This window comes from Mastacembelus armatus, chromosome 21, assembly GCF_900324485.2.
Source record: "Mastacembelus armatus chromosome 21, fMasArm1.2, whole genome shotgun sequence".
In the NCBI taxonomy this organism is placed as follows: domain Eukaryota; kingdom Metazoa; phylum Chordata; class Actinopteri; order Synbranchiformes; family Mastacembelidae; genus Mastacembelus; species Mastacembelus armatus.
In genome coordinates this window covers 27,043,729-27,060,380 of record NC_046653.1, presented here as the reverse complement: position 1 = coordinate 27,060,380, position 16,652 = coordinate 27,043,729, and the positions used below count along the sequence as shown (strand labels likewise).

The following is a 16,652-nucleotide window of genomic DNA, read 5'->3' as shown; positions in this document are numbered from 1 at the left end:
AGTGATGTGGCATAAGGGCACATACTTACTGCTTACTCTATTCTATAAAACCTTTATAATCAATAGTTTACTTTCCACTACTCACACCATAAGGGCAGTGACCCACCAGCCAGTGCACTTTGCAATTTCATTCAGACACTACTAAACAACCAGAAAGACAACTGGACTTCACTAATTTGTTACTGCTTAAAAAAAGGTACCAGTACAATTTTAATACGTGTCAAAGGCCACAGCTGATATGAAAACCATCACTGATGCTCCAGCACCAACAACCAAACACTAAACCTTTGTTGCCCTGTTTGTCCAGTCACACTGGGTCATTCAGGTCACAGCTGGATGTGAAAAATAATGACTTGCTCTGCTGTCAGCATGTGCAGCCCTGAAAAAAGAAAAATCTGCTGCTCTTTATAAAAAATGGTTTAATTCACTTATTGCATCATTAAATCTGAAGCGTATTTTACAGACAAGACGTTCATGGCAAAACTGCATAATTTGCAAGACTTCAGATTTCTGCATGATCATTTCAGAAGTTAATCAGTGTTAATGCATCAGATGTTTCTGGCTGGACAGAACAACCTTTTGAGATGTTTATAAATTTCTTTCATTTTCAGCCCATATATCAGTGGATTAAACAAAGGATGGTACACAGCTGCTTGTAATGTCATTATTAAACGTGCAGTTTTTGGAAAACTGGATTCAACTCGAGCTATAACAATATCATATACAGCCAAACAGGAGTAACTGATTAGAACAATCAGGTGAGGTAAACAGGTCTCTGCAGCTTTTCTCCTGACTTCTCTACCACTTCGATAAGCGATAATAAATATCCTTATGTATGTAAATACTATAAAAATCAACGGGAATATTACCAGATCTACTAAAGCAACCACCCCATAAAAAGTAATTACACTCGATTTTACACAATGAAGCTCATACATTATATTGTTACATACTACCCCTTTGAAAGAAAAGTTACACAGTTTAGTTTTAGCATTCAGTATTGTTAGGCCTGCAAAATGACATGCAGCTGAAAACCAAGCTAAAAACAGGAAAATTCTCACATTGATTTTTGTCATGATAGTTGGATACTGCAGAGGTTTACATATAGACACATACCTGTCATAGGACATGGCTGCCAACAGTAAAAACTCTGAACCACCTAAAGAATAAAAGATAAAATATTGGAAGAGACAGGCTGAATATGACATGATCTGTTTTTCAGATAAAACATCAATTAAAATCTTTGGGTAAATAGCAGTGCTGAAAAGAACAGAGTTAAATAACAAAGCTGCAATGAAAATGTACATAGGCTCATGGAGGTTTTTGTGAATCCAGATAAGACACACAATAGTAGAATTACTGCAGATTATTAGAATATATACTGTAAACATGATCACAAAATAAACAAATCTATATTGGTTCAGTTCAACATACCCATCAAGAGTTATATATGTGAGATTTAACTCATAATCCATTAGTGTTATCTGAAATATTCAGTACGAAAACAGATTATATAAACAGTGAATATCAACAAAGCAATAAAGAAGTCTCATTATTACTACACCAACACTGTCAGATAGCTGACATTGAACTGTAATTGATGTAGGCTCAGCTAAAGAAAATGAACTGTTTGTTGGTTGTGGACAGTTTTTATTAGATTGCTTCACCCTCCATGGATCTCATTAAACTTTTTACTAAAATAGAAACTGACCTGTAAAGAACTTTATCAACCTCTGGAGACTTGAAGCTACAGCATCATTTGATCTTAATGACTTTATGTTTCAGCTGTAATAAACCATAATAGTCTTTCTGTTGTGAGCAGTTGTGTTCAAAAAATCTCAAGTAAATATTGTGCAGACACACACACTGACATGCAGACAGATGCCTTAAACACTTAATCTAAGCAGGTTGTAAAAATGCACCGGTATATTTTCTGTTGAAGCAGCCCTGGTGTAAAGATTTCTTTTGGAGAGTGGGGGTGTAGTTTCCCCATCCTGTGAAGAACAACAGCACACACACTATCTGGCTGGGAATGTGGCTGCCATTGGTGAGGTAATCAATAATCAATAGTGTAATATGGTAAATTACTCCACTGTTCTTGATGCAATGGATTTGGATTTAGTTGTAGAAATCCATGTTTGTGCTATTGTGGAATTAGCATTGCTGATGCATGTGGATTTAAAATGTTACATGTTTTTTTGTTATATATATATATTAGAGCTGTCAAAATTAACGCATTAATAACGTCTTAACACAAATTCATTTTAACAGCACTCATTTTATTAATGCAGCGCACACTTACTGTTTGACTCGAGGCCTAGCGCGTAGTAGGAGAAATCAAAAATGCAGCCGGAGACAGTAAAGAGTGCAACAACAAATGATGTCTGAAAGATTGTTTTCACTGAGGACATGTTCAGAAAAAGCGAGCTGCCCTGTCATCTGAAAATGTAAACAGCCTTGTCCTTTTGAGCAACTGGCTCAGTGCAAAGAAAGAGAAATGATGGAAACTTGTGTTTTTTCTGTTTTTTTTTTCCATGTGTTTAATAGTCATGAACAAGTTATTTGAAAAACACATCTACCATCTTTGAAACATGTCTATGTTTCTATGTTGTATGTTTAGGGTAGTTTCACTAATAATAAACATACATTTGCATAAAGCATCCATGTTTGTCTATGCCCATGTTGATTAGAGTACTAAAAACTTGAAAAGTATGAATTTAAGGTACATTTAGAAAAGATAAAAATGTGTGATTAAATTGCAATTAAATATTTTAATCCATTGACAGCCCTAAATTTTATAAACAGATGAATTTCCCCAAGATTACAATATTTATTACATATATTACAATATTTAATTATAAGAACAGACAGTTTATTACACTTATTCAGTAAAAATACACACATGTATAAATAGCTAAATTCCTCACAATAATGATACTAAGGTACACTACACAAATGGCTACGGCCTCAGGGATAATTAGAGAAGCCCTTAAAGCAACCGCTACCTATTTATGTATTTATTTTAATATTTTTTTAATTTTAGTAATGTATTTTCATGTATATAATTTCATTTTACCTTAGCCTTACCTTAGGTAATAGATTCAAGATGGCAGCGCGTGAACATGCCCTTCTCTGTTCTACGCTGTTTTCGTGTTTTTTGTTTTGTGAGCCACAGTCTTTTTGTACATCTTTGTCGCGTCTAGCACACATACAGATGTGAATTTTTGCTTGATGTCAACAGAACCATATTCGCAGTGTTAAACTGTGCTCACCGAAGTGCTACGTGACCGTGGTCTGCTCTGGAAGTCCCCACCATCACCGACCCCCACTCCTGCATCTCGCCCACAGTGGGGGTGTGAGACACAAACGGTGTGAGAGGAAGCAGAAGAGAAGCAATCACAGAGGTATCCGGGCTGGGCTAGCTGCTAACCCACACCCAACCTGCACAACATACGCTCTTTGGACAATCAACTGGACCACATCCGACTACTACGTTCTTTTGTGTTCACAGAAACATGCCTCAGCAACAAGGTCCCGGACTGCGCCATTCAGCTCGATCAACATGCTACCGAGCGGACAGAGCTCTCGTCGAGGGGGGTAAGACCCGCAGCGGCAGGCTCTGTGTTTACATCAACAATGCCTGGTGCCAGGATGCCGTTGTGATCTGCAAATACTGCCCACCCCTGGTGGAGTTTATGCTTATCAAGTGCCGCTATCTATCTACCAAGGGAGTAAACAGCCATACTGCTTGTTACTGTTTACATCCCACCCGGCTCCAACAGCAACACCAGGAGTGAGGCACTGGATCAACTGTACCAGCACTTCAGTGAGCAGCAGACATCCCACCCAGATGCTTTTCTCATCTTGGCTGGGGATTACAATCATGCAGAGCTAAAGACAAAATACATCAACACATAGAATTTCCAACATGGGGGAACAACATACTGGACCCCTTCCCTACCTCGGTGCCTCGGCCCACACCACTGTTATACTAATGCCAGCATACAGACCACTGGCTAAAGTCGCCAAACCAGTTCAGAAGCAGGTATGAGTGTTCCCAGAAGGCTCTTCAGAAGCAGTTCAGGACTGTTTTAACACCACAGACTGGCGCATGTTTAAACAGGCTGCCACCTACAAAAACACCACACACCTCCAGGAGTAAACAGACTGTGACTGCCTATGTCGCCAAGTGCAATGACAATGTAAGACACTGTCACATTGACACCAACACCAGCACTGTCCAGGTCAACCAGAAGCCATGGGTGATGGGGGAGGTCTACAGACCCCTGAAGGCCCAGAACGCTGCCTTCGGATCTGGAGAAGAGGTAGGCCTGAAGACAACCAGGGGCACTGCAGCTTTTCTCCTGACTTCTCTACCACTTTGATAGGCGATAATAAGTACCTTGAGTTGAAACAACTCCTCTTGTTGAATAGATCTTTATTTATTTTGATTGTGTCTGTTATGGGACAAGTCAGGGGGTGGAGGAGCAGAAGGAACAGAGAAAGAGAGTATATAGAGAAAAAGAATAGAAAACAACTACTGCAGCATATACAATATAAACAATAACAATGCTTATGTCAGAAATACAATATGAAACAAAGTCACTAACAATAATGCATTATCATTGCAAGTGATAATAGTGCAATGCAACATTGTTCATAATAACATTAACAGTAACAATAATAATGCTATCAAGTAACTATAATGTTAATACAAATTATAGTGGGTGTGGGGCTTCAGTGGCCATCACTATGGTGGGCGTCAGATGATTCTGGCTGGACAGAACAACCTTTTGAGATGTTTAGAAATTTCTTTCATTTTCAGCCCATATATCAGTGGATTAAACAAAGGATGGTACAAAACTATTTGTAATGTCATTATCAAACGTGCAGTTTTTGGAAAACTGGATTCAATTTGAGAATTACCAGATCTACTAAAGCAACTACACCAAATACAGATAGAGCACTTGTTCGTACACAATGAAGCCCATAAATTGCATTGTTACAAAATATTCCTTTGAAAAAAAAGTTACACAGTTTAATTTCAGCACTCAGTATTGTTGGGACAACGGCATGACAGGAAGCTACAAACCAAGCAAGAACCAGGAAAACACTGACACTGTTTGTTCATTTGACTGCAAAGTAAGAAAGAAAAGTGAGGAAAGACAGAAGTAGTAAGAAGAAGAAGAAGAACAAGAAGTACTTTATTAATCCCCAAGGGAAAATTAAATTGTTACAGCAGTTATTAAAGTTATTAAATTTAATATTATATAAATTATTTAAATTGATATTTTGTGTAATTTCTCGGGGGTGTGCACATATTTACCTGGTTCACCTGAGATTATTTACATGTGAACAGTGAACAGAGTACAAGGGGGGGTCGCATTACCTGTAATGAGGTGAGACGGGAAAAAACGGACTTCTCCTTACGTTCATACGGATTAAATAAAAAGTGATGATTTGTTTTCGACTTGAATTGTTTCACTCAAAAGAAAACATTTCAAGCTTTCTAGCCATATAATTCTTATTTTTAGGAGCCAAGTATTCGCTGAGATTCTGGTTGTTTTATTTACGCGTCTGTGAAGAGAAATGGCAGAGACAGACAAGGCCGAGATCGTTTTGGCAAAGCATTGTAATTCTTACAATGTTAAATAAAGTACACACTTTTTGTCATGATAGTTGGATACTGCAGAGGTTTACATATAGACACATACCTGTCATAGGACATGGCTGTCAACAGTAAAAACTCTGAACAGCCTAAAGAATAAAATATAAAATACTGAAAGAGACAGGCTGAATATGATATGATCTGTTTTTCAGATAAAACATCGATCAGTAGCTTTGGGTAGATATTAGTGCTGAAAAGAACAGAGTTCAGTAACAAAGCTGCAATGAAAATGTACATAGGCTCATGGAGGTTTTTGTGAATCACTATCAGACACACAATAGTAGAATTACTGCAGATTATTAGGAGATAAATTATAAACATGATCACAAAATAAACATATCTGTATTTGTCAACTTCCACATGCCCTTCAATATTTACACATGTAACATTTAACCCACAATCCATTAATGTTATCTGAAGTGTTCATTAATGAAATGTGCAGATAGCCTAAGCAGTAAAAATTATTTCCTCTTAAAAATTCCATCAACAACCAACCTGTTCTGGAGCATCGTATTCATTCACAGACAGACCTTGAAATTCACTTGTATGTTCATATGTAATATTCAGAAAGTGAGAGGTTTGATGCTGTGAAAACTTTTTATTAGTTTGCTTCAGTCTCAGTGGGTCTCATTAAACTTTCCACCATAATAGATTAGCAAAGGTAAAGAACTTTGTTACAGTAACCAGAGCCAGTAAAAAAGTTACTAATGCTCTCCATTACCTTTGAAAAAATAGGAAGAATGGATATGGACCTATAGTTGGATGGATCCTGTTTGTTTCCTTTCTTGGGCACAGCTACAACATGGGCAGTTTTCCACCCTGAAGGCACAGATTTACTGATTTTACTGCAAGCTCTGGTGCACACTCATTTGTTCCAGTGTTCATCATCATATAATCAGTCCATTTCAAGGCTTTCTTGATTGGAAGTGTGACCATGTAAAATAAGATGGAGTGGGCAGTCAACCCAAACCAAATATATAACCAGGGGCCAAAGCCAGTTGGCCCTAAGATTGAAACAGGAAAATCCATTCACAGTCTGTAAGGATTCAAGCTGGCATTATCATCCCTGTAGGGAGCCTGGCCAGCTGGAAGCCGAATCTTCTAACTAGAGCCCTGCACGGGACTGTTTTCTTAAACCTGCACCTGTCCGCTCCCACTGAATTTCTGACCAGGACCGCCCGCGCCCACAATTTTTGTGTCCACTTCCGCCTGTTCCCGTGGACTTTCTCTCAGAGCTTGTGAAAAATCAAAAGTACTTATGAAAGCCAGATTGGGATTTATTAAAAATGTTACCATTTGCTGCTGCTAAAAACAAATGTTTAGATACTCATTTTTCTAAAATCTCAGATATGAAAGTAGCTTGAGGACGGGTTTGTAGTTTGAGTAAGTAATGAGGGATCTAGCTCGGGTATTTTTAACAGAGGTTGCACACAGGCAACTTTGAAATGATCCAAGATATAGTCACCTAAGTAAAAAAAAACCTAAGTAAAAAATATATATATAGCCAATATATATAGCCAAAAAATATATATATAGCCAACTATCAGAACTGCAGAGAAGGGGAATGAAGTTGGGTAAGAAATACAGCAGGCTGTCCATACCTGAGGCCCTGGAGACTGCCAAACAAGACTCACAGCCCTGGCCACACGCCTGAAGAGGTACACCAGAGAAATAGAAGCATGGAGAATAAACAGGATGTTCTCCACCGAACCATCCCAAGTGTACTCTCAGTGGGGGGGCAGTAACACGAGAGCAGACCCACCAAGGCTGGAGACTGAACAATACTGGAAAAACATATGGGAGAGGGAGGCATCACATAACACCAATGCCCAGTGGCTGGCAGACCTGAGAGCAGACCACAGCAACCTCCCTGAACAGGAACCAGTAACCATCGCAACGGCAGATATCCGAGAAAGGGTCTCAAACATGAAGAACTGGACAGCACCGGGGCCTGACATGATCCACACCTACTGGCTAAAGATGCTAACTGCCCTCCATGAGTGCCTGGCAGCTCAAATGAACCAGCTGCTAATGGATGGGACTCACCCAGAGTGGCTAACTGAAGGCAGGACAGTCCTGATCCTGAAGGACCCCCAAAAGGGAGCAGTCCCATCCAACTACCGTCCGATAACCTGCCTCTGTACAACATGGAAGCTCCTGTCGGGCATCATAGCGGCTAAGATGAGTAGGCACATGGCTCAATACATGAGCGGGGCCCAGAAAGGAATGGGTCAGGACACGAGGGGAGCAAAACATCAACTACTGGTGGATAAAGCGAGTAAGACCAGGCAGACCAACCTGTAGTCCTGGATTGACTACAAGAAAGCCTACGACCCTCACACATGGATCCTGGAATGCCTGGAGCTGTACAACATCAATAGGACCCTAAGAACCTTCATAAGGAACTCAATGGGACTGTGGAAAACAACCCTAGTAGCCAACCTCAAGCCAATAGCACAAGTCTCCATCAAGTGCGGCATCTACCAAGGAGATGCTCTGTGCCCGCTGCTGTTCTGCATAGGCCTGAACCCCCTCAGCCAGGTCATCGCTAAGACTTGCTTCGGATACCGACTGCGAAATGGGGCAACCATCAGCCACCTCCTGTACATGGATGACATCAAGCTGTATGCCAGGACCGAGCGAGACATCGACTCACTGATCCACACCACCAGGATATACAGTAACGACATTGGAATGTCATTCGGACTGGACAAGTGTGGTCGAATGATAACAAAGAGAGGGAAGGTTGTCAGGACTGAAGGAGTTGAACTCCCAGAAGGCAGCATAGCGGATGTTGAGGGGAGCTACAAGTACCTTGGAATCCCACAGGCAAATGGGAACCAAGAAGAAGCCGCAAGGAAAGCAGCCACAGCCAAATACCTACAGAGAGTAAAGCAAGTCCTAAGAAAGGGAAGAACAAGGTCCAAGCCATCAACACCTACGCCCTGCCGGTCATCAGATACCCCGCTGGCATAATAAGCTGGCCAAAAGAGGACATAGAAGCCACTGATGTCAAGACAAGGAAGCTCTTCACAATGCATGGAGGACTTCACCCCAAATCCAGCATCCTGAGACTGTACACTAAGAGGAAGGAAGGAGGCCGGGGACTGGTGAGCGTCAGAGCCACCATCCAAGATGAAACAGCCAAGATCCATGAGTACATCAGGAAGATGGCACCAAGCGATGGATTACTTAGTGAATATCTCAGGCAACAGAAGCCCGATGCAGAGGAAAGAGGGCAAGAACCATCATGGCAGGACAAACCACTGCACGGCATGTACCACCGACAGACACAAGAAGTGGCTGATATCGAAAAGTCCTACCGGTGGCTGGAAAAAGCTGGACTGAAAGACAGCACAGAGGCACTGATCGTAGCGCCACAAGAACAGGCCCTGAGCACAAGATCGATAGAGGCCGGGGTCTACCACACCAGGCAGGACCCCAGGTGCAGGCTGTGCAAAGATGCTCCTGAGACAATCCAGCACATAACAGCAGGTTGTAAGATGCTAGCAGGCAGAGTGTACATGGAACGCCATAACCAAGTGGCCGGCATAGTGTACAGGAACATCTGTGCCGAGTATGGGCTGGAGGTCCCAAGGTCAAAATGGGACACACCTCTAAAGGTGAGGGAGAATGACCGAGCTAAGATCCTGTGGGACTTCCAGATACAGACCGACAAACAGGTGATGGCTAACCAACCGGACATAGTAGTGGTGGACAAACAATAGAAGAAAGCCGTAGTGGTAGATGTAGCGATCCCAAGTGACAGCAACATCAGAAAGAAGGAACATGAGAAGCTGGAGAAATACCAAGGGCTGAAAGAAGAACTAGAAAAGATGTGGAAGGTGAAGGCAACAGAGGTCCCCATGGTAATCGGCACCCTCGGGGCTGTGACCCTCAAACTGGGAGAGTGGCTCCAACAGATCCCGGAAACAACATCAGAGATCTCAGTCCAGAAGAGCGCAGTGCTAGGAACACTTAAGATACTGCGAAGAACCCTCAAACTCCCAGACCTCTGGTAGAGGACCCGAGATTGAGGAAGAAACACACACCACCCATAGGGGTGAGACAGGAATTTTTTGTGTTTGTATATTTTGTAAAAGTATACTGAGTACACTTTTAAATGTTAAATTTCATTATACTTCAAGTTGTGTTAAAATGAAACCAGTTAATTTGCATTTAATACAGTGGAAGCTACACTGTAAATCTGCTTTAGTACATTAAAAACATATTTTTCACATATTTTATTGGCTAATTTACAAGAAATTATGCTTCGTGGGCTCATTTCAGAAAAAAACTGAACAACCTTTATAAATATACTTTATGTACTTTTTTCAAATTTCAAACAACATTCTATTGTATTTCATACATATTTCACGTATTTGGTACTTAGTATCCATCCATTCATCTTCTTCCGCTTATCCGGGGCCGGGTCGCGGGTCAGTAGCCTAATCAGGGATACCCAGACTTCCTTCTCCCTGGACACTTCCTCCAGCTCTTCCGGGGGGACACCGAGGCATTCCCAGGCCAGCCGGGAGACATAGTCCCTCCAGCGTGTCCTGGGTCTTCCCTGGGGCCTCCTCCCAGTGGGACATGCCTGGAACACCTCCCCAGGGAGGCGCCCAGGAGGCATCCGAAACAGATGCCCGAGCCACCTCAACTGACTCCTCTCAATGTGGAGGAGCAGCGGCTCTACTACAAGCTCCTCCTGGGTGACCGAGCTCCTCACCCTATATCTAAGGCAGTGCCCGGGCACCCTGCGGAGGAAGCTCATTTCAGCTGCTTGAATCTGAGATCTTGTCCTTTCGGTCATGACCCAAAGCTCATGACCATAGGTGAGAGAGTAGGAACGTAGATTGACCGGTAAATCGAGAGCTTCGCCTTTCAGCTTAGCTCCTTCTTCACCACAATGGACCGGTACACCGACCGCATTATTGCTGCTGATGCCCTGATCCGTCTGTCAATCTCATGTTCCATCCTTCCCTTACTCGTGAACAAGACCCCGAGGATCTCTCCCCTGGCCTGGAGATGGCAAGCCACCTTTTTCCGGTTGAGTACCATGGCCTCAGACTTGGAGGTGCTGATTCTCATCCCAGCCGCTTCACACTCGGTTGAAAACCGCCCCAGCACACGCTGGAGATCCTGGCTCGATGGAGCCAACAGGACAACATCATCTGCAAAAAGCAGAGATGAGATCCTGTGGTCCCCGAACTGGGCTCCCTCCGGCCCCTGGCTGCACCTAGAAATTCTGTCCATAAAAGTAATGAACAGAACCGGTAACAAAGGGCAGCCCTGCCGGAGTCCATCGTGCACTGGGAACATGTCTGACTTACTACAGGCAATGCAAACCAAGCTCGTGCTCCATTTGTACTGAGACCGGATAGCCCTCAGCAAAGGGCTCCAGACCCCATACTCCTGGCGCAACTCCCACAGGATGTCGCGAGGGACCCGGTCAAATGCCTTCTTCAAGTCCACAAAGCACATGTGAACTGGTCGGGCAAACTCCCATGAGCCCTCGAGCACCCTCGAGAGGGTATAGAGCTGGTCCAGTGTTCCATGACAAGGACGGAAACCACATCGTTCCTCCTGGATCCGAGGTTCGACCACCGGCCGGATCCTCCTCTCCAGCACCCTGGCATAGACCTTCCCCGGGAGGCTGAGGAGTGTGATCCCTCTGTAGTTGGAACACACCCTCTGGTCCCCTTTCTTAAAAAGAGGAACCACCACCCCGTACTGCCAAACCAGGGGTACTGTCCCTGAACGCCACACGATGTTGCACAGGCGTGTCAACCATGACAGCCCAACAACATCCAGAGACTTGAGGTACTTGGGGCGGATCTCATCCACCCCCGGTGCTTTGCCACGGAGGAGCTGCCGAACTACCTCAGTGACTTCAGCTTGGGTGATGGATGCATCAGCCTCCAAATCTCCAGCCACTACTTCCCTTATGAAAGACGTGTTGACGGGATTGAGGGGATCCTTGAAGTATATCTTCCACTGTCCAAGGCCGTTCCTCCCAGTCATGCCCCTTCAGGTTTCACTGTCGCTGCCCACGTGAGCATTGAAATCCCCCAACAGAATTATGGCGTCCCAAGTAGGAGCACCTTTCAGCACCCCCCCCAAGAGACTCCAAAAAGGCCAGGTACTCTGCACTGTTGAGAGACCTGTCCCCGACCCGAAGGCGCAGGGAAACGACCCTTTCATTCCGGGGGGGAAAACTCCAACATGTGGCAGCTGAGCTGGGGAGCTATGAGCAAGCCCCCACCATCTCACCGCGAGCAACTCCAGAGTAGAAGAGACTCCAGCCCCTCTCAAGAAGCTGGGTTCCAGAGCTCAGGCTGTGCGTGGAGGCGAGCCCGACTATCTCTAGTCGCTACCGCTCAACATCCCGCACAAGCTCAGGCTCCTTTCCCCCCAGTGAGGTGACATTCCATGTCCCTAGTGCCAGTTTCAGCATGCAGGGAGATCCCCGTCCTCGACCACTGCCCAATCCACTAAGCACCAGCCCCTTATGGATCCTCCTGCGGGTGGTGGGTCCACAGAAGGGCAGCCCCATGTCACTCTTTCGGGGCCCATGGGGGGAGACCCAGCCACCAGGCGCTCCCCCCATGGGCCCCGACCCCAGTCCTGGCTCCAGGGTGGAGCCCCGGCTTCGCCATTCTGGGCGACGTCACGATCCTTGATGTTCCCTTCATAAGGAGTCAATGAACCGCTCTTAGTCTGGTCCGTCACCTAGGACCTGTTTGACCTCTTTGAGCCAAAGTAAGTGTCGACATAATTTCTGAACTTACTTTATGTATGAAATACAATAGAAGGTGGTATATATGAGTGCTTATTCTTGCATGGGACAGTGATAACTGCATGTGAGTGATGTGGCATAAGGGCACATACTTACTGCTTACTCTATTCTATAAAATCTTTATAATCAATAGTTTACTTTCCACTACTCACACCATTAGGGCAGTGACCCACCAGCCAGTGCACTTTGCAATTGCATTCAGACACTAATAAACAACCAGAAAGACAACTGGACTTCACTAATTTGGTACTGCTTAAAAAAAGGTACCAGTACAATTTTAATACGTGTCAAAGGCCACAGCTTATATGAAAACCATCACTGATGCTCCAGCACCAACAACCAAACACTAAACCTTTGTTGCCCTGTTTGTCCAGTCACACTGGGTCATTCAGGTCACAGCTGGATGTGAAAAATAATGACTGATAAAGAAAAATCTGCTGCTCTTTATAAAAAATGGTTTAATTCACTTGTTGCATCATAAAATCTGAAGCGTATTTTACAGACAAGACGTTCATGGCAAAACTGCCTAATTTGCAAGACTTCAGATTTCTGCATGATCATTTCAGAAGTTAATCAGTGTTAATGCATCAGATGTTTCTGGCTGGACAGAACAACCTTTTGAGATGTTTATAAATTTCTTTCATTTTCAGTCCATATATCAGTGGATTAAACAAAGGATGGTACAAAACTATTTGTAAAGTCATTATTAAACGTGCAGTTTTTGGAAAACTAGATTCCACTCGAGCTATAACGTTATCATACACAGCCAAACAGGAAAAACTTATTAGAACAATCAGGTGAGGTAAACAGGTCTCTGCAGCTTTTCTCCTGACTTCTCTACCACTTCGATAGGTGATAATAAATATCCTTATGTATGTAAATACTATAAAAATCAACGGGAATATTACCAGATCTACTAAAGCAACCACACCGTAAAAAGTAATTACGCTCGATCTTACACAATGAAGCTCATACATTACATTGTTACATGCTACCCCTTTGAAAGAAAAGTTACACAGTTTAGTTTTAGCATTCAGTATTGTTAGGCCTGCAAAATGACATGCAGCTGAAAACCAAGCTAAAAACAAGAAAATACTCACATTGGTTTTTGTCATGATAGTTGGATACTGCAGAGGTTTACATATAGACACATACCTGTCATAGGACATGGCTGCCAACAGTAAAAACTCTGCACCGCCTAAAGAATACATGATAAAATATTGGAAGAGACAGGCTGAATATGATATGATCTGTTTTTCAGATAAAACATCAATGAATAACTTTGGGTAGAAAGCAGTGCTGTAAAGAACAGAGTTCAGTAACAAAGCTGCAATGAAAATGTACATAGGCTCATGGAGGTTTTTGTGAATCCAAATAAGGCATATGATGATTGAATTACTGGTGATTATTAGAGTATATGCTGAAAACATGATACAAAAATAAACATAACTGTATTTGTGCACTTCTACATACCCATTTAGTGTTATATATGTTGCATTAAATTCATCCTCCATTAATGCTGTTTAAAACTAATATTAAGTAATAAAACATGCAGATTAAAGAACCAGCATATATGAATAAAAGCATTTAAATTACTCTCTCATGACAAAGTAAATATCCACTGGACTATTTTATCCATTCACCAACAGCTGACTCTGACATTCACATGTATATTCCTCAACTCAACTCAGAAAGTGAACTGTTTTTATTATATTGTTCCTCTCTCCATGGATCTCATTAAACTTTTTACTAAAATAGATACTAAAGAACTTCATCAAACCCTGGAGGCCTGGGAGTCATCACCTCATTTGTCATTTGTGCATCACACAATTTGAAAATATCAACTGCATATACATGTGAGGGGGGAGGAGAGGACGAAAGGGGAAGGGAAGGGAGTGTTATGGTTAGGTTAGGGGAGCTCAGGGGTTAGGGCAGTCTAGGCCTATAGCAGCATAACTAAGGGATGGTTCAGGGTTACCTGAAGCCAGCCCTAAGTATACGCTTTGTCAAAGAGGAAGGTTTTAAGTCTGGCCTTAAAAGTACTGAGAGTGTCTGCCTCCTGAACCCAGACTATGAGCTGGTTCCACAGGAGAGGAGCTTGATAGCTAAAGGCTCTGCCTCCCATTCAACGTTTGGAATCTCTGGGAACCACAAGTAGACCTGCACTCTGAGAGTGAAGTGGTCTATTGAGATAATATGGTACTGTGAAGTCTTTAAGGTATGAAGGAGCTTGATCCTGAAGGAATTTGTATGTGAGAAGAAGGATTTTAAATTCTATTCTGTATTTTACAGGGAACCAATGAAGAGAAGGTAATATAGGAGAATCAGAATCACAAACAGGTTTATTGCCAAATAAGTGAGGGGTTCACATTATAAGGAATTTGTTTTGGTGAGTTGGTGCATACATTGAGCATAGACAAGACAAGTTACATATAACATTTAATAAGTGTCCTAAATAAGCAGCATAAATAAAATAAAATAAGTAAGGTGCAGTGAAATAAATACTGTATGTATACTTTTCTTATTTACAAGGTGAATTTACAGAAAGAGCAACACAATATGACTAAGTAGTGCAGTGGGATAAACAGTGCAAAAGTCATCAGGTGGATGACGGAACAAGGTACGGTGACTGTGCTAAAGTGACAGAGCAGAGCAGTGTTGTTTGGAGTTAATGAGTCTGATGGCAGATGGGAAGAAGCTGTTTTTATGGCGTGAGGTTCTAGTCCGAGTGGACCATAACCTCCTGCCTGAGGGAAGTGGCACAAAGAGTCAATGTCCAGGGTGAGAAGGATTAGCTGTGATCCTGCCTGCACGCCGCAGCGTTCTGGAGAGGTACAGGTCAACAGTAGATCGGAGGTTGCAGCCGATCATTTTCTCAGCAGAGCGCACAACGTGCTGGAGTCTTTGCTTGTCCCTGGCAGTGGCCCCAGTGTACCACACTGTGATGGAGGTGAGAATGGATGGCAGCTTGAGTGTTCTCAGCTGCCGCAGGAAGAACATCCTCTGCTGGGCCTTCTTGAGATCCTGGGTGATGGTGTGCCCATGAAGCGGAAGGAGTCCACAGTGGATATTAGGGTGTCTGTCAGGGTGAGGGTTGTCAGTGAAACTGAGACTTTCCAAAAGTCAATGATCATCTCCACTGTCTTCTGGGCGTTCAGCTCCAGGTTGTTGTTGCTGCATCAGGATTCCAGACGGTCCACCTCCCTCCAGTAGGCAGACTCATCTCCGTCCGAGATGAGTCCGATGAGGGTGGTGTCATCCGCAAACTTAACCAGATTGACAGAGTGGTGGTCAGAGGTGCAGCAGTTAGTGTACAGAGAGAAGAGCAGAGGGGAAAGTACACAGCCTTGTGGGGTTTCGGTGCTGATGGTCCGGGTGTCTGAGACATTCTTCCCTAGCCTCACGTGCTGCCTCCTATCTGTTAGGAAGTCAGTGATCCACAGACAGATGGAGTCAGGCACGTTCAGCAGGGACAGCTTATCCTGAAGGAGAGCTGGGCAGATTGTATTGAAGGCAGAGCTGAAGTCCACAAACAGGATCCTGGCATAGGTTCCTGGAGAGTCCAGATGCTGCAGGATGTATTGCAGGGCCAAGTTGATTGCGTCGTCTACAGATCTGTTAGCTCTGTAGGCAAACTGCAGGGGGTCTAGGAGGGGGGCCGTGATGGTCTTGAGTTGGGGAAGAACCAGTCGTTCAAATGATTTCATGACTTGAGATATCAACGCCACAGGTCTGTAATCATTGAGACCAGTGATCCTCTGCTTTTTTGGAACTGGGACTATGGTGGAGGATTTCAAGCAGAGTGGCACGTGACATGACTCCACTGAGGTTGAAAATGTCTGGGTGGTGTGGGGAGGGGGTGTGAGTGGCTGTGTTGATGGATTGAGTGGAGGTGTCAGGGCAGCCTGATGAGTCCTCAAAGCGACAATAGAACTCATTCAGGCTGTTGGCTAGTTGAAGGTCGTCAGTGGAGTGTGGGGATTTAGGCTTGTAGTTGGCGATTTGCCTAAGCCCCTTCCACACAGAAGCCGAGTCGTTGGCAGAGAACTGTTGCTGGAGTCTCTCAGAGTACAGTGATTTAGCCCTTCTCACCTCCTTGCTAAACCTGTACTTAGCACTTTTGTAGTTCTCTCTGTCCCCGCTTTTAAATGCCAATTCCTTCTGTAGCCTCAGCTGTCTGAGTGT

At 43.6% G+C, this 16,652-nt stretch overlaps 2 protein-coding genes across 2 annotated transcripts; both read right to left on the bottom strand.

Moving 5' to 3' along the window:
- Window positions 1-548: 548 nt before the first annotated feature.
- LOC113123846 (olfactory receptor 11A1-like) lies at window positions 549-1,475 on the bottom strand. Its single transcript, XM_026296169.1, has one exon. The coding sequence runs from the start codon at window positions 1,473-1,475 to the stop codon at window positions 549-551; it is 927 nt and encodes a 308-aa protein (XP_026151954.1).
- Window positions 1,476-13,054: 11,579 nt separating this feature from the next.
- Window positions 13,055-13,981, bottom strand: LOC113123720 (olfactory receptor 4P4-like). Its single transcript, XM_026295962.1, has one exon. It carries the CDS (start codon window positions 13,979-13,981, stop codon window positions 13,055-13,057), a length of 927 nt encoding a protein of 308 aa, XP_026151747.1.
- Between the last annotated feature and the right edge of the window lie 2,671 nt (window positions 13,982-16,652).

Coding starts and splice junctions, on each gene's coding strand:
- LOC113123846 (XM_026296169.1), bottom strand. CDS start 1,475: ATGGATTATGAGTTAAATCTCACATATATAACTCTTGATGGGTATGTT.
- LOC113123720 (XM_026295962.1), bottom strand. CDS start 13,981: ATGGAGGATGAATTTAATGCAACATATATAACACTAAATGGGTATGTA.